The 17,711-nt window shown below is 35.2% G+C and overlaps 1 protein-coding gene across 1 annotated transcript in view; it reads left to right on the forward strand.

Moving 5' to 3' along the window:
- The window catches only part of CSMD1 (CUB and Sushi multiple domains 1), a gene marked incomplete at both ends in the record, with an annotated part of 1,098,128 nt that overhangs the window by 766,855 nt on the left and 313,562 nt on the right, over window positions 1–17,711 (forward strand). Inside the window, 2 exons of the mRNA XM_082276664.1 lie at window positions 4,176–4,300; window positions 5,472–5,593. Of these exons, the coding sequence (XP_082132790.1) occupies window positions 4,176–4,300; window positions 5,472–5,593 (247 nt within the window). The remainder of the gene's footprint in view (window positions 1–4,175; window positions 4,301–5,471; window positions 5,594–17,711) is intronic.

A 17,711-nucleotide genomic window follows, 5' to 3' on the forward strand; every position in this document is an offset into this window, starting at 1 on the left:
GAAAACGCAAAAGAACCTTAAAGCTCGAAGTATATTGTAAGATATCTGAGGGAATCTAATGTCAAAGAACCTTGCAAAATGCAGATAACTATATTTTGAACACAGTCTCTTAGGAATTAATGTGGTTTAAAAGTATCTTAAATGCCTGCAGCTTACTTACGAGCAATACTTATGCTTACTAAACTGACAGAGCAAGGCTATTTCTCTCCCTCCTTTATCCCATCCAGCCTCTTACAATATTTTAATTTCATGAAGTATATGTTACTGTTCATGAGGATAAATGAATGCATGTGTTCAACAAGAAACATTGTATAGAATAAGATAAATAAAACATGTTGTATACTTTAATCACATTAATTGTGTGCATGTTTTGGGCCTCCAGTTATGAATATTATTTGAGAGAAATTATAGAAGCTGGTTTTCCTCCTAAACATTACTTATTATCTGAAAACTCATTATGCAACCGCAAGTGTTTTTCATGTACTTTAAAGTTTGTTAATATCTATTTAAAACATATCTATCTTAAAATTAGCTGTCTAAATCTAGATGGACATTTAAACAGAGAATTTGGCTGGAATTTAGTTTTTGTTTCTCTGAAGTGAGAAATCAAACTCTTCCATAGGAGAAGGGGAAGTAATATTTGCTGCTGCTTGCATATCTCCAATGTAATAAAAGTACTCTGGAGAGTAAAGGCAGGGAATGGGTTTTTTTTCTTTTCTAAGAGGCAAGTATAAACACCAGAAGGAGCTATTGTTCTTGTCAAGAGAATGACAACTGTGAATATTAATCTGAAATAAAACACATGAAAATGCACATTATTCAAAATCTTTTCCAGTCTACTGAAAGACATGTTATGAGTGGGATTGATTGAAAGGCAGAGGGCTTCTTTTCAAGACAGCCTGAGACCCAACTGATTCAGTGATGACAAGTTCTTTGAAAAGGGTTTCATCGTTTTCAGCATAATAATGACATTCATTCTAATATCATAAAGCAAACAAAAAGGTATTGAAATCTTAACCTTTTCATTCTGTCCTCCTCCCACACTTTTACTGTGTTCATTTCAGGAGAAATTATTCATTTCAGGGAGATGATTTTCAGTGATTTTAAAACAATCCAATGGATATTTGGATTCATTTTGGGGAGGAAATGGCGAGTCAGACTTGGCTAGAGTAATGAGACATAACCAATATAATTTTGAGGTCAATATCACGTTTCATTTTTAGGTAAGATTGCAAACCAGTAGATTGTTTAAATGAAATTTGAAATGGATCTAAATAATACTGTTTCAGCTCTCCTTAAATATTGTATGGTATGTTCAGTAATGTGAAAATGAAGTCATTTTCCACAATTTCACCAACAATTTGTAAAACAAATAGATTTTAGATTTCCAAACAAATTTTGAAAATGAAATTAACTTTTGTTATGTATCTTCTTTTTTAAAAATGGCTTCTCCCAGTCAAATTCTAGCATTCTTTATAAATGCACAAATTATGCTTTGATGGAGTTCAAATTTAAAATAGAAAAACAAGGAAACAGATTTCTTCCCCATGTTTAAAGTTTACAGAGAGAAGTAACAAAGCAAAACGCAATACTTGCAGTGCTCTCAGCTTTGCTGAGTGACTAGGGAGGTAGAGATGTAAAAACAACCAAAACAACAAAAACCCCCCAACCCAATTAAAAACATTAATTGTTAGCTCCTGAATATTAAATGAACTAATTTATTTTAAATCACATATCAAACATGCTATAAGAGGCATGTTCAAAAGGATGTCTCCTTTTTAAATGGGAAACTGTCAAGCTTAATCAATGGAGAGACCCAGCAATGTGGATGTGGTTAGGAGTTTTATTGTAGACTGTGATCCAGATGCATCCCTTCTCCTAAGATGATGCTTTAGATACATAAAGAGCTTTTGAGTACTTCATGTCCCTACCTTGCTCTTTAATATGACATTTTTTGCTATATTTCGTCTTTGTTTTTATTATGTTGTATTCAGCACTTTTTTTTTGTGTCCCTTAGTTTGTGTTCAGACATTTCAAAAGATTATACCCACTGTGTAAAACATATGAAGTTCCCCTTAATTGTCCTTAGAACCGTAGATCCAAGCTATTTCCAGAGTTTTAGGAAAAAAAACAAAACAAACACCTGAAATATTGAAATATGTACTTTGTAGAATAATATGGAAACAAATTGAATCATCATTAAGTGTATAGCTTAAATTAGTGTGTAATGTTTTATGTATACATTAATAAAAACTTTAAAAGTATTTCTGTAATGATAAAAACCCAATCTAAACATAAAATCCTTTATTTACTGCATTAGACATAAAAATGTTTGTATTCCTCCTGTTCATTTCCCTCCACCCCCCTTCTTTGTTTCCTGGGGGGGGGGGGGGGGGGAGGGAGAGGGGATGTGGATATTCAGGTATTTTAAATTATAAATTGCTGTTGCAAACATCCAATAATTATACATTTCATTTCACTCTCTGTTTTTGCACATGCACAGTTTTTTAATTCTCCTTACATGCCTTTATAGTAGCAAACTTAAGGGAAATGTTGGTTTTCACATTGCTTCACACAACATTACACTTGTCAGATGGCCTTTGTTCAAAATTATTTTTAAATACTTTGATTCTCAATTTGCAGTTATCACTACTAGGTAACTGCTTGGGTTTTTTTCCCTGTTTCCTTCGAAAAAAAAAATGCAGAGATCCTAATTCTAGACAATAGAAGAAAATGCCTTTAAAAATACGTGTTTATGGCATTAAAATGTCAGATTAATGAGTAATATTTTCTTTACTAATAAGAGAAACTAATTTTTCATTAACTTGAGGTATTTATTTAGAATAATGTTTGGTCTATTTTTGTGAGGGTTTAAAGAATGTTCTGAAGATTATGACAAGTATAAAAAAAATGCAATTTTAGAAACGTGCATTGTTCTTGAAGAGTTTTGTGTATTTTGCATGAATTATGAAAGAAAAGGGCCAATATTTTCCCTGCCTTTTTGAGTTTTCATATTTAACGGCTCAAGAACAAACTGATAGGAGAAGCAGTTTTTAAAACTTTTCTAGATTTGAAGCATCACATTCGAATTTTAAAATTAAGTAAAAAAAAAACAAAAAGAAAAAAAATCCCATTAAAATTTCCTGAAAGAATGAAAAGAACTATAGAATACATCATAATATTAATGAACAATATAGTCAGTGTTTGTGAGATCCTCTGAGAAACTAAGGTGAAACTTGTCCATGAAGGGTGGGAATGAGGTGCATGATAGTGAATGACATTATATGCAGTTCTTCACAGCACAGCACAATTTTAAGCATTGAGCCTCCTGATTGCCATACAGAAATCCCCTGGTGTTTAGGAGTGAATAACTTAGAGAGAGTAAACTGAGAATACTACTTTATTGAGTTCACTTAGTTCATGACACGGGATTGTCAAATACAGATTTAAAAGTGCAAGAAACCAAACAACAGAACCAGTTAATTATGATGGGGAATAAAGAATGTCACAAATAATAAATGGAGTCAGATATGTAAATACCGTTTAGGAAAACTCCCTGTGATATAGACCATAAGCGTATACAGTTTTTTGAAATCTTCATAATGATTGGTCAGCATAAGTAATTCCAAAGGAACACATTTCAGTGTTACAAGTGTAACAAATCAAATTTCAGTCCCAAAAAAAATATCATTTAATGTAATGTTTAACATGAAATTTCAACAAGGTCAGGAATATTTAATGAATTCATACCATTGACTGCAATTAATATTTCCTGGTTGTACATGTTGACAAATTACCATGTCTAATTGCTTATTCTCTCATTTGAGAGAATATAGTGATGTTGAAATTATTCATTAAGTTCTGTTGCCTGAAAGAATTGTGATTATATATTTTCTTAGAAAGAGTAGCTATCTGTGCATTCATTGAACTCATCCTGCAAAAGAACAAACTTAGTATCACAATTGCTTTGTATTCCTAGACTTTCTTCCTTAAAAGGTAGGCAAACTAGTAGTAAACCTAGAGTATAAGTTGTTTTTTATGCATAGAATTTTGTACCTTAATTTCTTTATTTGGATCTTGAAATATTGTCACTTGGCAATGTTTGTATTTGTTTGAGGATGTTGATATTAAAAATATATTTAATTCCTTCCTTCTTTCTCCCTTTTATCCCCTAGGGTGGGTGCAAGTGTACAGTTTTCCTGTGAAGACAATTATGTGCTGCAAGGTTCTAAGAGCATCACTTGTCAGAGAGTGACAGATACATTGGCTGCCTGGAGTGACCACAGGCCAATTTGCAGAGGTAACTGCTATTCTTTGGAATTTTTCATGAAGTAAAGAAATGCTCATATTTCATGCTTTAGAATGGAGGCAGCCACAGAGAAAGATGAAAGATAAAATTTTCCAAAGTACCAGAAATATGTTGGGTGTTTTATTCCAACATTAAGAAAAAGAATGACCAAGTTTTTAAAGAATCTAATCATTCCTCTTGCCTGTACTGAAACTTAAGTAACTGAAGAGACTAAATTACATCAGAAGGTAATGGAAGATCTATGGATAGATTCTGAGGTTCTGAGATTTGTATTTAAGTACTTAGAAATTATATGATCTAGACTCTCTGTTTAGCATGTTGAAAAAGTGCTGTAGTACCATAAATGTGACATTTTGAAATATTCTGAGTTGACGTAGACTTATGAAACTATAACTCTGTTTGTGTCACTGAAAATTATGCGTCCAAATATTTTTAAATGCTTCTAGATACTGAAGTATTTTGAGAAATTTGAATATTTCTGCAAAATCTGTCCTTAGTGCTCTTTAGAAGATAACTGAATATGTTAAGTAATGTATTTTCAAACTGCCGACTATCTGGATTTGCTGAACATGGCAGAGAGATTGTGATGGTTTCACAACTGAATCTGTGCTTTACCAAAGTCAGACTACATACTGCCTGGAACCATTTTCTTTTATTTTTCTTTGTAATTATATTTCCTATGGTGTAAAGAGCTAAGACACCACAGGAGGTCATGTTTAGGTTAAGGACATACAGTTAGATAAATATTGTGATACATGACTTTCTTTCTCCAAATCATGGCGAAATTGTGAAGGAGAGCACATACTGGCCCTTCTTACATTCATGGGTAGAAGGTTCCCTCGATACATTTGGAAAGGGTAAATCTCTCTCCAAACAGAATATTGCTATGATAATTTTGAGAATTTAATTTACATAAAGTATGAATAAAGTATTGTAAATGCTAGGCTGATTAATTGAAAGGTGCATGTTTCTTCCTCTGTAGGTAAATTTTCAGGATTTTTTTGTCTGGCTGAAATATCTTTAAGGACAGATTGTTATAGAGTGTATCAGCATAGTAATACTTTCATGCCAAGTTGTTGCTAATGCTGTGGCAATTTTATAATATTTATTTTAAACAGAGCATCCAGTCTAAAGCAATCTGATTTTTTGGTTATCATTTTAGCTAGAACATGTGGTTCTAATTTACGTGGACCAAGTGGCATTATCACGTCGCCAAATTATCCAGTTCAATATGAAGACAATGCACACTGCGTGTGGGTCATTACAACAACTGACCCAGAAAAGGTATGCTTTTTTCTCTTGTCTCAAGTGAAAAGGTAGAGTTTTGGATTTGTCTTAAAAATATTTCATATATATGTGCACAAATGCATGAACACATGCAAGTTTGTATATTTATTTAAACACAAAAAGGAGCAGAGTAGAGATGCTAGGAAAATACACTTGGGCACTAGGGGAAAAAAAAAAAAGTAGCATATATGAAAATGTCCACTCAGAGAAATAGGTCTAATTTAAAATTTTCAAGTTTTAAATACATTTTTTAATGAAATACAAAAAATCATGATCAAAATTCCACATTGCTAAATGAGTTAATAGTGAATTTTTCAGGTTGTGTCTTGATACTTATTCACTGTTGAATCTTAACATAAGATTTCCTGGCATAAAACCTGAACATTACATGTAAGTATTTTGACAGCTGTTGTTAGTTGTTTTACTACCTACATAATTTCTCTTTTCAATCCACTGTTTTCCAGTAATGATTCTTAATACATTACTGCAAACTAGTCATCTAATTATGCATAAGATAGTGGTCATAACAAAATATTTTTACTGTTTTTCTACAAAATCAGTAAAGGACAGAGACCCCATATCTGTAAGGAAAAAAAAAAAAAAGAGGTTAAAGAAGTACTTTACTTATATTGTACTTCTGTGTAGTGAAATGCTGAATAAATTAATTACATTATGTCAAGGAATGTACAATCTATATGTACTTTCATAATTACAGAGCATACGTTTCCTGTGCAGCTTTTTGGAAGACTTCTTGATTTCTTTAAAGTAGTTAAGCAAAAGAATGTTTATCTCACCATTAATAAGTGAAAATATTTAGCTGCAGAAAAGATAAATTTGCTGCATGCTTTCATAGCATATTGTTGAGATGTTGTAGCGGGTTTGGTTTGAACCGGCTTGCTAACCTATGACAGATGTAAATACTGTTGCTCTGCAAAATTAATTAAGTTCATTTTTTCTTAAAGGTAATTCAGTGTGCCTCAGTAAAGATATATATTCAGGAAAACCAGGCAAAAGTACAAAACTATCATATTGAGAAAGATTTTACTGTAGTGGGACTTCTCTCTGAACAGAAAGGACTGTTTTTAAGTTCCAAACTGAACTGTTATATTTTATTTAGAATAGCCATTAGAAATGAATTTTTTTTCCTGGAAGACCTTTGACTTTAAAGTCACTGCATTTTATAGAAATTATTAAATCACTTTGCATTTTTAAATATAGAAAAGCATTTAAATTATGGGAAATGTCTGAAAATTTCATCTACTCAAATTATATTCAGTAGTGTATTGTCTTGTTGATTTTGTAAAACACAGTATATTTTTGTAAGAGAAAAATTAAATATACATTAAAAAAAGTGTAATTACTACTAATAGAGGATAGTATAGGCATCTTAAAGCTTTCTTTCTTCAGTTAATTTTTTTTTTTTCCTTGAATTGTCAAAAATTTAATTAAGGAGTGTTTTTCATATTTATAATAAAATGATGGTGGCAATCTCCTTGCTGATTGCAAGAAAGTTTAACCATAATAATAGAAAAATTGGTACTGACTATGCTATTAAACTGCCTAGTGTATATTTTCTGTGGAGACTCAAACTTACCTATGAGAAACCGTAAACCTCCATCTGCTGCAATAATGCACAAGTTCTCTTCATTCTATACAATGTATATATCTCAGTGAATTTAAAATTTTAGTAGTGCAGAAATTAATGAGATTGGTTTGGATTAATTTACTATTCTGTTCACTGGACTTGAAAGACCACTGCTATTAAGTAGTGTTCTGTGGGCAGGTTGCTAGTTCATCAGACACAAGAAGGAATTGCACACGCAGACAAATTATGTTACATTCAAAATTAAGAGGTCCAAGTAAACACTTGGAGCTTTCACCTAGAAAAAAATCCACACTTGTTACATTCAGCTGAGTGGAAGGCAAAGAGACATACTAACAGACACTGAAAATCACAGCATGGGGAAAAGAGGTGTAACTTTTACGTCTTTCATTTTGGACAGGATGGGCAATATTGAATGAGTTGTCTTTTTATTGATCTTGGATTTGTCTAGCAGTGCAACCAAGGAAGATTTTCTTAATTTCATGTCTCTTGGAAAGACTGTAATTGCTTTAGGACCATGATGAAAATGAGACTTATTTAAGGCTTACAGTATTGTTAGCTTGCTTTCACATAATGTCTACATCATCTTTATGAGTATTGGGATTTTTATCTCCAAACAACTGCATCTGGAGTTAGCACACACCCCTTCAGTTAATAAAAGATGTGAAAGAAAATCCTTTTAGTTTACAGACTCTCTGAAATGGAACCCTACTTCTTTTTTTAAAAAAAATCTTTCAAGGATTTTGAAATCCATGAACTTTAAAAAAATAAATTACCAAAATAATTTTCAAGTTTCCAGAGCAGAGAAATTATTTTAAGATATGGTGAAAGTTTTGAAGATTTTTACCCTTGGCTTTTCTTGGAGTTACGAATAACAGAACTCTTGAGAATTGAATTGTGTATTGAAGGTCTGATTTTAAGATTACATTGAGGAATCCACTCTTTTGACTGGCAGATTTGAAAATATTTACCAGTGTGCTTAGGGTCCTGTTGATTTTCTTTTCCAAGGAGGCAGACGGATCATGACATGTGGTTACTCTGTATTTTAAATTACTTTTGACTTACTCTAAAAGTGAATTTGTGGTCTCCTATCAGGTTAGTTTGCAAATAGAATTTTACAAGATAAGACAGTGTTTTCTCTTAATATTCAGTGCAGTTTGAAGACGATAATGTAGTTAAAGAAGTTTCCTAGGAGATATCCTTCCAAAGAAAAACCACACCCCCCCCCAAAAAAAAAAACTCCACCAAACAAAAACGAACAGAAAACCCAACAAAACAAAGCAAAGAAACAAATAAAAACCACCCAAAAACCACCCCAAAAACGATGGGCAGGAATATTTTAAAGATTTTTTTTTTAAATAGACACATTTTCCAAATTTTGAATTCTGGTGCTGGGGTGGGGGCAGATTTTTAATGCCAACTCAAAATGAAAACAAATTTCAACATCCTATAGAGACAGTTGTCTCATTCCAGGTCTCAGCCAACTATATCAAGATCATTTTTAGTTAAATATTTTTCTAACATTTATTTGCCTTTTTCGGATCAATACAGAAATCTAAATTTGATTCTTCTCCTATTCAAAGGTATTTCTTCTTATTTTGAAGAGTTGATTTTCTTCCTTAACCATTTATTTGTTTCCTCTGGATCCCACTACTGTAGCTTTTGGTCAGCATTCTACTGAGTAATTTATTAGACTTTTAGTACTTGGAAATACAACTTCATAGTGCTCTTCTGACTCTGTGTCAAGTACATGCTGTAACTCTTTACAGCTCTTCATTGTTTTAGTTCTTCTGTTATGCAGTTTCTCAGCTTTCTAGAATCAGTTACTTTGAACTCTTTTGAGGATTTACCGATCTGTTCTCTTTTACCTCTTTCTTACTGTTAGTATAATCTCTTTAGTATGTACTAAGCAGGGATCTACCCCTTGCTGTTTCAATTCCTTCTCCAGACTGTGGATACTTACTGCCTTGGATTTCCTGCTGCTTTCACTGTTTTATGGTCATATTGCAAGGGCTCCATTTTTCAGCCCCAGTGTCTATTGGAGGGCAAGGTTTTTTGCATTATTACATTGTTGTTTCAGCAATGATACATAATTTTGCCAAATATTTTCCTGACTGATTGCTGATGCAGTATAGTAGATGTGCCATGGGCTGCAATATTGCTAAGTTTAATGACCTGGTAGATAAAGACTGTGTCCCAATTCATGCTGAATGAAATAACATCACTTTGGAGTGGAGTTATACCAGATTTAAGTAAAAGTGTTGAAGAAAATGTCTTCTACATTAATACATCTATTTCTGAGACTGAGCCTTTTGGTAAAACTGATAAACACAGGTCAAAACCACTTTCTATGTTGAGTTTAGATGTCTCATTTGAGCATTAATTACAAGAAGTTTTGACTCTTGTTTTCTTTAAACTGGAGGTAGGGATGGAAGAGGGATGCATGGGATCAATGCATGGGCACTGGAATCATCTGCCCAGGGAGGTGGTGAAGTCGCTGTCCCTGGATGTGTTTTAAAAAAGACTGAACGTGGCACTCAGTGCCATGGTTTAGTTGATGAGGTGCTGTTAGGTCATAGGTTGGACTTGATGATCTCAAAGGTCTTTTCCAACATAGTACATTCTGCAACTTTCTGTGATTCTGTAATACTCATCTCATGATGAAAGCATCCAAGAACAAATTTCCTGCCACACAGGAAAGTACTGTATTTCCTGGCCAGCAAGAAAAGCTAACTGAAGGAGCAATCTTAATGCTTCTAGTGTTATTTTCTGTGGTATTTGTTTGTTTTTTTCTCAGGCGATTTCTAACATTATGTGCCAGAAAACACCAAATGCTTAAGTTTTTTCCTCATAATGCCATTGTCACAAATACACGCTGACAGTTATTATTTCTTATTACTTACCTTCTCTCTGACCTTCCTTCAATGCTGTTTTTGAGCAAAGGAGACTAACTACTGAGCTTTATCTGTCTTCAGTATCTCATATTTGCTTTCAGGATATCAGCTAGATTCACACTACTGAGATTTAGCTGTAGGGTGTGAATTTTATGAGCCTTATATGGATCTAAGTATGACATATTAAGTTGGAAATGGCAATTTAGGGAAAAAAAACAACAAGTAAGACTTCTGGAAAGGAGCTATAGGAGCATACACAGGAAAGAATGGAAAAGCTGAAGGAGACTCAGCAGTATATTTGCTGTGATATTGTCTTTGATTTTACAATAAGTCCGTAATTCAGAAAGACAGTTGGAATGTATAGGATGGTAATGCAATGCTCAAGGCAAACAAAAGTTTCAGTGTTCAAAAAAAGTGTCAACAAAAAACCAACAAAAAAAGCAAAAATTACAACCTTCAAAGTGATCAAAATGAGTTTGTTAAATACAAAAACGTATGCCATTTAAAGAGTTTTAATGCTTGTGTTTCCTCATGCTCTAATACCAGATTGAGGACACTTTCAAAAAAGAGCAATATGTCATATTTTCTCTGTGATATGTTTCTTCTGTATCTGCTTGGGTCAGAACTATATAAATCCATTATTTTGACTCTTTAGTTGAATACTTACTGCAGCAAAAGTATTTACCTTCCTCATAGATACACTTTTCCAGACTGTATATCTGAAAAATTCTTCTTTATTTTGGCCTATATCTTGCAAAAAAAAATCTAGGCTATTTATCTTCGAATTTTTTATTTTATAGCTAAAACAATCCCCTACTCAAAAAATACACCCCTTCCCCCCTCAAAGCACTGTCCAAATGCTTCTTGAGCTCTGCCAGGCTTGGTGCTGTGACCACTTCCCTGGAGAGCCTGTTCAGTGCCCAGCCACCCTCTGGGTAAAAAACCTTTTTCTAATATCCAACCTAAACCTCCCCTGACACAGATTCAGGCCATTCCCTCGGGTCCTGTCACTGTTCACCACAGAGAAGAGATCAGTGTCTGCCCCTCCTCTTCCCCTCACAGCAATGGGGTCTCCCCTCAGTCTCCTCCAGACTGAACAGACCAAGTGACCTCAGCCGCTCCTCACACGGCTTCCCCTCAAGGCCCTTCACCTTCATTTTGCCCTTCTTCGGACACCCTCTTACAGCTTAATATCATTTTATTTTGCTGTGTCCAAAACTCTACACAGTATTCAAGGTGAGGCCTCATCAGTGCAGAGCAGAGTGGAATAGTTGGGCAGCAGAATCTCCCTTTCCAGATTTTTAAATGTGATGACCCTGTGTGAATTTCATACATTAGAAGTGGTCTGAGTCAGAATAAACCGGTGACATTGCAGAAGTTGTGCCTATACATAGATGAGAAAGAACTTAGTCCAGTTCTGTGTGGAAAAAAGAAGAGATTATTGATCGGAGTCTTGGAAATAATGTGGAAATAAAAATAAGTAAACTTAGCAAATATCAGTAGGAAATCTTAGTGTGATTCTGTGATAATTATGTTTCTTGTTTACTGCATGTTTATTGTTTGAAGAGAAAACTGGTTGTAGAATTTATGATATTTGGTTAAATGGAAGGTAGTGCTACTTGCTGTGTGGTTGAATTTCAGTAAATTCATAAGTAAAACCAAATCTGTGTTCAAAAATATTCTAACACTTACTGATTTTTTTTTTTTTCAATGTTGCATATATTTCAAGGAGAAATATACGGTTTCTACTTGAGTGTATACTGGTATTTACTGTTGGTTTTATACATAATTACAATTTGGCAAGTCCTAGTTATTCAAAGAATTGTGGAATTGTTTAGTTTGGAAAAGACCTTTAAGGTGCTTGAGTCCAGCTCTTAACCCAGCACTGCCAAGCTTACCCCTAAACCATGTCTCTGAGCATCATCTTTAAATGCCTCCAGAAATGCTAATTCAACCAAATCTCTGGGCAGCCTCGTCAAATGGTTGGCCACCCTTTCAGTGAAGAAATTTTTCCTAATATTCAATCTAAATCTCACCTGGCACAATTTGAGGCCATTTCTTCTCGTCCTATTGCTTGTTATCTGGGAGATCAACCCCTACCTGGCAACAACCTTCTCTCAGCCAGTTGTAGAGAGTGATAAGGTCTCCTCTGAGCATCATTTTATCCAGATTAAACAACTCCAGCTCCCTCATCCATTCCTCATTAGACATTGATGCATTAATGACAAATAATAATCTTTGTGCACGACAACATTTCTTAAAATTTATTGCAGGTTTCTTATATTGAAAAGCTATATGTAATGGAGAAATCTAAAACTGATACGAAATTTCACATCCGATCATATTATTGTCTCAAAAAAATCTGACTTTTTTGAGATAAAACAATTTCAATAATAAATCTCAATTTGTTAAAGATAATAGACTGGATTACCTCTTTTTTAGTAATTGGAGTGTGTTTTCTTTCACTTTCCATTTAATGGACTCTACTGATTTAAAGGATAAACAAGGTCTATTTTTTAAAAACATTTCTGAGTGTTTTTTATTAATTGTAATTATACCAGGTAGCCTAGAACTCAACTATTTTCCAGCTTATTTTAATAGTTTCTGGGTGCTCATGTTCACAGACTTTAATCAGTGTTTAAATCACAAAACAATATACTGATTTGGTCTTCAAAGATGTGGGGCATCCTCTTCTTGATTACCAGCTGTAAATTGTTTAAGAGGTTAATGTATCTGCATGAAGCTGTTCCCACACTTGTTCTCTCAAAGGCCTTCTCTTTGCAGCTTTCATCATGTCTTAGAGCTATAGTAACACCTTTATTATAGTAAAGGAAGCATACTTGAATTAAGATCTGTGTAGTAATTCCACTGATGCACATAGAAAGGAACCACTGGACAGGCTCCTACCTTCGGAAGGGGGCATGGTAAAGAAGCTTCTTTTCCTTGACATAGAAAGGCATGTCATTTCTTTCAATTGTCTTCCCTTGAGAAAAGGGAAAATAGAGCCTAAAGCATCGCTGGCACTTTACTATGTAAAAATTAAAATCACAGTGGGGATCATCATGCCTTTTGAGATTTTCATGCCTTTCAGAAAAAGGAAGCACCTGTTATGATGACCATCCCTTTCCTTTCAAGATGGCGGGAAAGAAGACAGATTTCACAGCATAGTTTTCCTCTTCATCCCCATTGGTGGTAACTCTACTCATTACAACAAAAAGAAATATTTTTAATCTAGTGAAGAGCTTAGTAATTTAAATAAGTTATCACTGGAACATAATTTACTGAGTGGTATTTCTGAAATGTGTATAAGCAAAGACCTGTGCACCATAGTAAAGTATTCAGGATTGAAGTGAGTCATAAACAGAGGCTTCACTGCAAGAATGATGTTTATGTCACTCTAGTTGCTATGAAAGTTTAAAATGGAGCCCACCTCATTAGAGAAACTCACCTTTCTACCTGAGGAGGAAAACATCTTAGGAGGAGTTCATTCATCACTAAGCAGTTCTCATTTTAGATTTGGTATCGAAATGGGTGGAAGATAATGACAGATCATATGAAATGTGAAGTTTGACGCTATGGAAATAAGAAATTTACATTTTCTCTGGACTCCAAGACTCATTCTTCTCCTATGGCTGCTCTGTTTTGCAAAGCACAAGACCTCTCTTTTCATGGAGTTCACAGACTGTGATGGAGAGTTTTGTTCATGCAGATTTCAGCCTCTCTGCAGATGTCATTCTTCTAAGCAACATCCTCCATATTTACTAGCATAAGTACCTGGCAGGAAAGTACAAGTGAAGAAGGTAAAAAAATCTAATTTATTTATTCAATCAAAATCCAGAAGTTTCTAGAAGGCAAACCTAAGGATTTTAAGTAAAGATGAAAAACACATTGTTTAACAGCTTTCTTGACTTACATGAACATCTTGCAGAAACTTGCATCTGCAGAGCATGAGCAGAATCTCAGCAGGTGGGAAAATGAAGGGGAGATAGGACAAGATGCAAGTATTGCCTCCAGTTATCCTAAGAGAATAAATTAGGCTATGTTTACATTAGCATTAGTTGTACAGTGCACCACAAGCAGCTTTATACTGCAAAACAATTAGTGCTAAGGGCATGAGGTTCACACTGTGTATATTTCAGAGTTTTTACTGTGGACTGTTTCTGCTTCTTTAGGCTGAATGCCTGTTACTGGCTGGAGAACACCTTCCAGCTTACTTTTATGCAAAAAGAGATGAACTTACCTGCTTTGAGACTGCTCTGTGAGGCAAATCAAAGCACAGTAAGAGCAGATGACTGGGGATTGTTTCTGAAGTGCACCCTTGATCAAAGCCTTGATGTGAATGTATTTTTAATCTCCTGGTACAGCCATCATAACACAAAGAAAAGCCTGATATTTGCAGACACTTTTTACATGCAGGGCTTCATTGGGTCAATGGACAAACAAATGAAGACTCAGAAATTCCTTTTAAGATTTTATATTATCTTCATGAAATTCAAACACAAATCCCACACAACAAAGCAGTTTCAGAACCTGCTTTATTCAGGACATTGCTTATAATGAATATATTCTTGCTACCCCCTAGTTGTTTGTTGGTTCATTAAGTTGTGTTTTTTCCAAGGCAAAGAACGCACTTAGATAGAGTATGCACACTGTCAGAGTATATGTGTCATGTTTTAATTCAGTCTTCCACACAATTAACATAATTCTTGGTACTGTTCTATCAGACTCTTAACAGCCTTCTGAATGATCATTCTTTTTAATTGAAGCTTTTGAAATATTTTATGTCTACAGTGCTTTTCTCTGTAATTAGGTGATTTTAAAGAGACACATAGATTATATTTGTCTTACGGTATCTTTCAGAAAAAGGTATTGCATGCATGCTATTACATATATGCAAACCTATATGTAGAAAACTAAATGCTTACAAATTTTATTTTCTACATTAGCCAGTTACTAACTCTGACAAATTAGCAGACTTTCTGCTCTGATGTTATCTAAAGGGAAAACAACTATGACCAGCAAAAGCTACACAGTAATTCCTGAATATATGTCCTGAAGCAGATACCTCACTGACAGTCTGACAAATAACTCTTTTAGTTATATTTAAAACAGTGAGAGAGCAATTACCTGAAGCACCTTTAGACACAAATGGGTAAAGATCTACATTTAGGTGTTTTAGAGCACATTTCAGTTACTGCACCATAGACTTCTTACACCTTAAGTAATCCTTCCTGGCCTCCAGCTTCTGCTTCAGTAAATTGTGGACCTCTCACAGATTCTGTATCTCCAGGCAAAGTGAGGATTTCACATTACACTTTCAAATTACACTACCCAACTATTTAGATTTATATGGAATTCCATCCCTAGTACTGATTTCTGAAAAAAATTCTATTTACTTTGAGCATTTTCTTTTTTTTTCCTCTTAAAAATGAAAAAAAGCGCCTTCTTAAAAAAGTCATATTACAGATCTTTTGGACGTGTCTTGTTGCTGTGCAGTTCTTTGGGTTTGAACAATATCCATACCTCTACAACTACAAGAAGAGTCAGGAGGACAATCCAGGCAACTATGGACCTGTCAGCCTGACCTTGGTACCAGGAAAGTTCATGGAGCAGATCATCTTAAGTGCCATCACATGGCACATACAGAACAATCAGGGGTTTATGAAAATCAGGTCATGCTTAACCAAGTGTCCCACTTTGAGATAAATTCAGAGGAACGTCCAAACTGAACGTCCTCTGATAGGTTTCATTCGCCCCTCCCCCACCAGGTTCAGAAAGAATTTTCCTCCGAGGAAAGTGAAAGGAAAAAACCTATTTATTTAACAGACACAATGCAGAATGGGAAAAGAATAATGCTAAATAATAAAACCTCTCACTGTGGAGATAACCTGGCAAATTTTCAGTCCTTTCTGTGGGTGTGGTCTCTGTCTTTCTCTCTTCAGGGCTGGGTCAGCATGGGCCCCCCTCCAGGCCAATGGTGTAGGGTCTCCTGGTGTGTTCTGAACACTTCCAGAAGAGAAGAAGAAGAAGCCAAAGTCCCAGGAAAAAAAAAAAAAATCTTACTCCCCTTCTCTCTCCAGAGAAACAGAGCCAAAAGCTGGCTGAAAAGCAGCAAAGGGTGCTTCCTCCACTCTTGCTGCCACAGTAGCATGCAGAGGAGTAGTGTGACCTTGGAGCACAAACTGCTTTGAAAAGTTCATCTGGCTTTTTTTTCTCCTTCTCTTGCACCCAGTTTTAAAGACACAGAAAGGCACAAGAACCATATCTGGGCATAGAGCGGTGATAGGGGATACACACAATAAAGTCACCTCAAGACACCAACCTGCTCTCCTTTTATGACAAGGTGACCTGCTTAGTAGATGAGGGAGAGAATGTGAATGTTGTTTTTCCAGACTTCAGTAAAGCCTTTGACATGGTCTTCCACAACATTCTCCTGGAGAAACTCACTGCTCATGGCTTGGATGGATGTGCCCTTCACTGGGCAAAAAACTTGCTGGATGGCTGGGCCCAGAGAGTGGTGGTCAGTGGAACGAAATCCATTTGGTGGCCAGTCATTAGTGTTTCCTGGGACTCAGTATTGGTGATGGTCCTGTTTAATATCCTTATCAACAATCTGGATGAGGGGATTGAGTGCACCCTCAGTCAGTTTGCAGATGGCACCAAGTTGGGTGGGAATGTAGATCTGCTGTAGGGTAGGAAAGATCTACAAAGGGATCTGGACAGGCTGGATTGATGAGCAAAGGACAACTGCATGAGGTACAAGGTGAAGTGCCAGGTTCTGCCCTTGGGTCATGACAACCCCATACAACACTATAGTTTGGGGGCTGAGTGGCTGGAAAGCTGCCTGGCAGCAAAGGATCTGGGGGTTCTGGTTGACGGCTGGCTGAACATGAGCCAGCATGTACCCAGGTGGCCAAGTAGGCAAATGGCATCCTGACCTGTATTAGCAATAGTGTGGCCTGAAAGGAAGTTGTAGCAAGATGGGGTCAACTTCTTCTGCCATATCTGAAAGGAAGAAACAAGAGGAAATAACCTGAAGTTGCACCAGGGAAGGTTCAGTTTAGATATGAAAACAGAAAATCACTTCAAGAGTGTTTAGGCATTGGAATAAGTTGCCCAGGAAGGTGGTGGAGTCAATGTCTGGAAGGGTTCAAGAGGTGCCTGGATGTGTCACTTGGGGATGTGGTTTAGGGGTGATTATGTTGGTGCTAGACAACATAACAGTTGGACTAGATGATCTTGAAAAACACTTGTGTGGTCATTTTTACTTGGTTACTTCTTTCCTTTTGTCGCTTTATGAGTCCTGTGGATTGGCCAACTGTATCTATCTCTGGAGTGTTGTTTCAAAGATACTGAAGAATTATTTTATAAAGTTTTATGACCATTTAAGCTTTGAAACATTTTTTATTGTACCTATGTTGGTAAGAGACTATGTTTTCAGCATAATTACTTTTAATCCTTGTTTTTTAATTAAACAAATCAAAATACAACTCCTGAATTGGATTTATAATAACATGGTAAAATAATGAGGTGGTATTTTTATTACAGCACCAGTTTTATGGTAATTTAGTATAATCACTTGAAGTATGATAAGCTTTATAATTCCAGTTGTACCCGT

Source organism: Coloeus monedula (assembly GCF_965178545.1).
Source record: "Coloeus monedula genome assembly, chromosome: 2".
In the NCBI taxonomy this organism is placed as follows: Eukaryota; Metazoa; Chordata; class Aves; order Passeriformes; family Corvidae; genus Coloeus; species Coloeus monedula.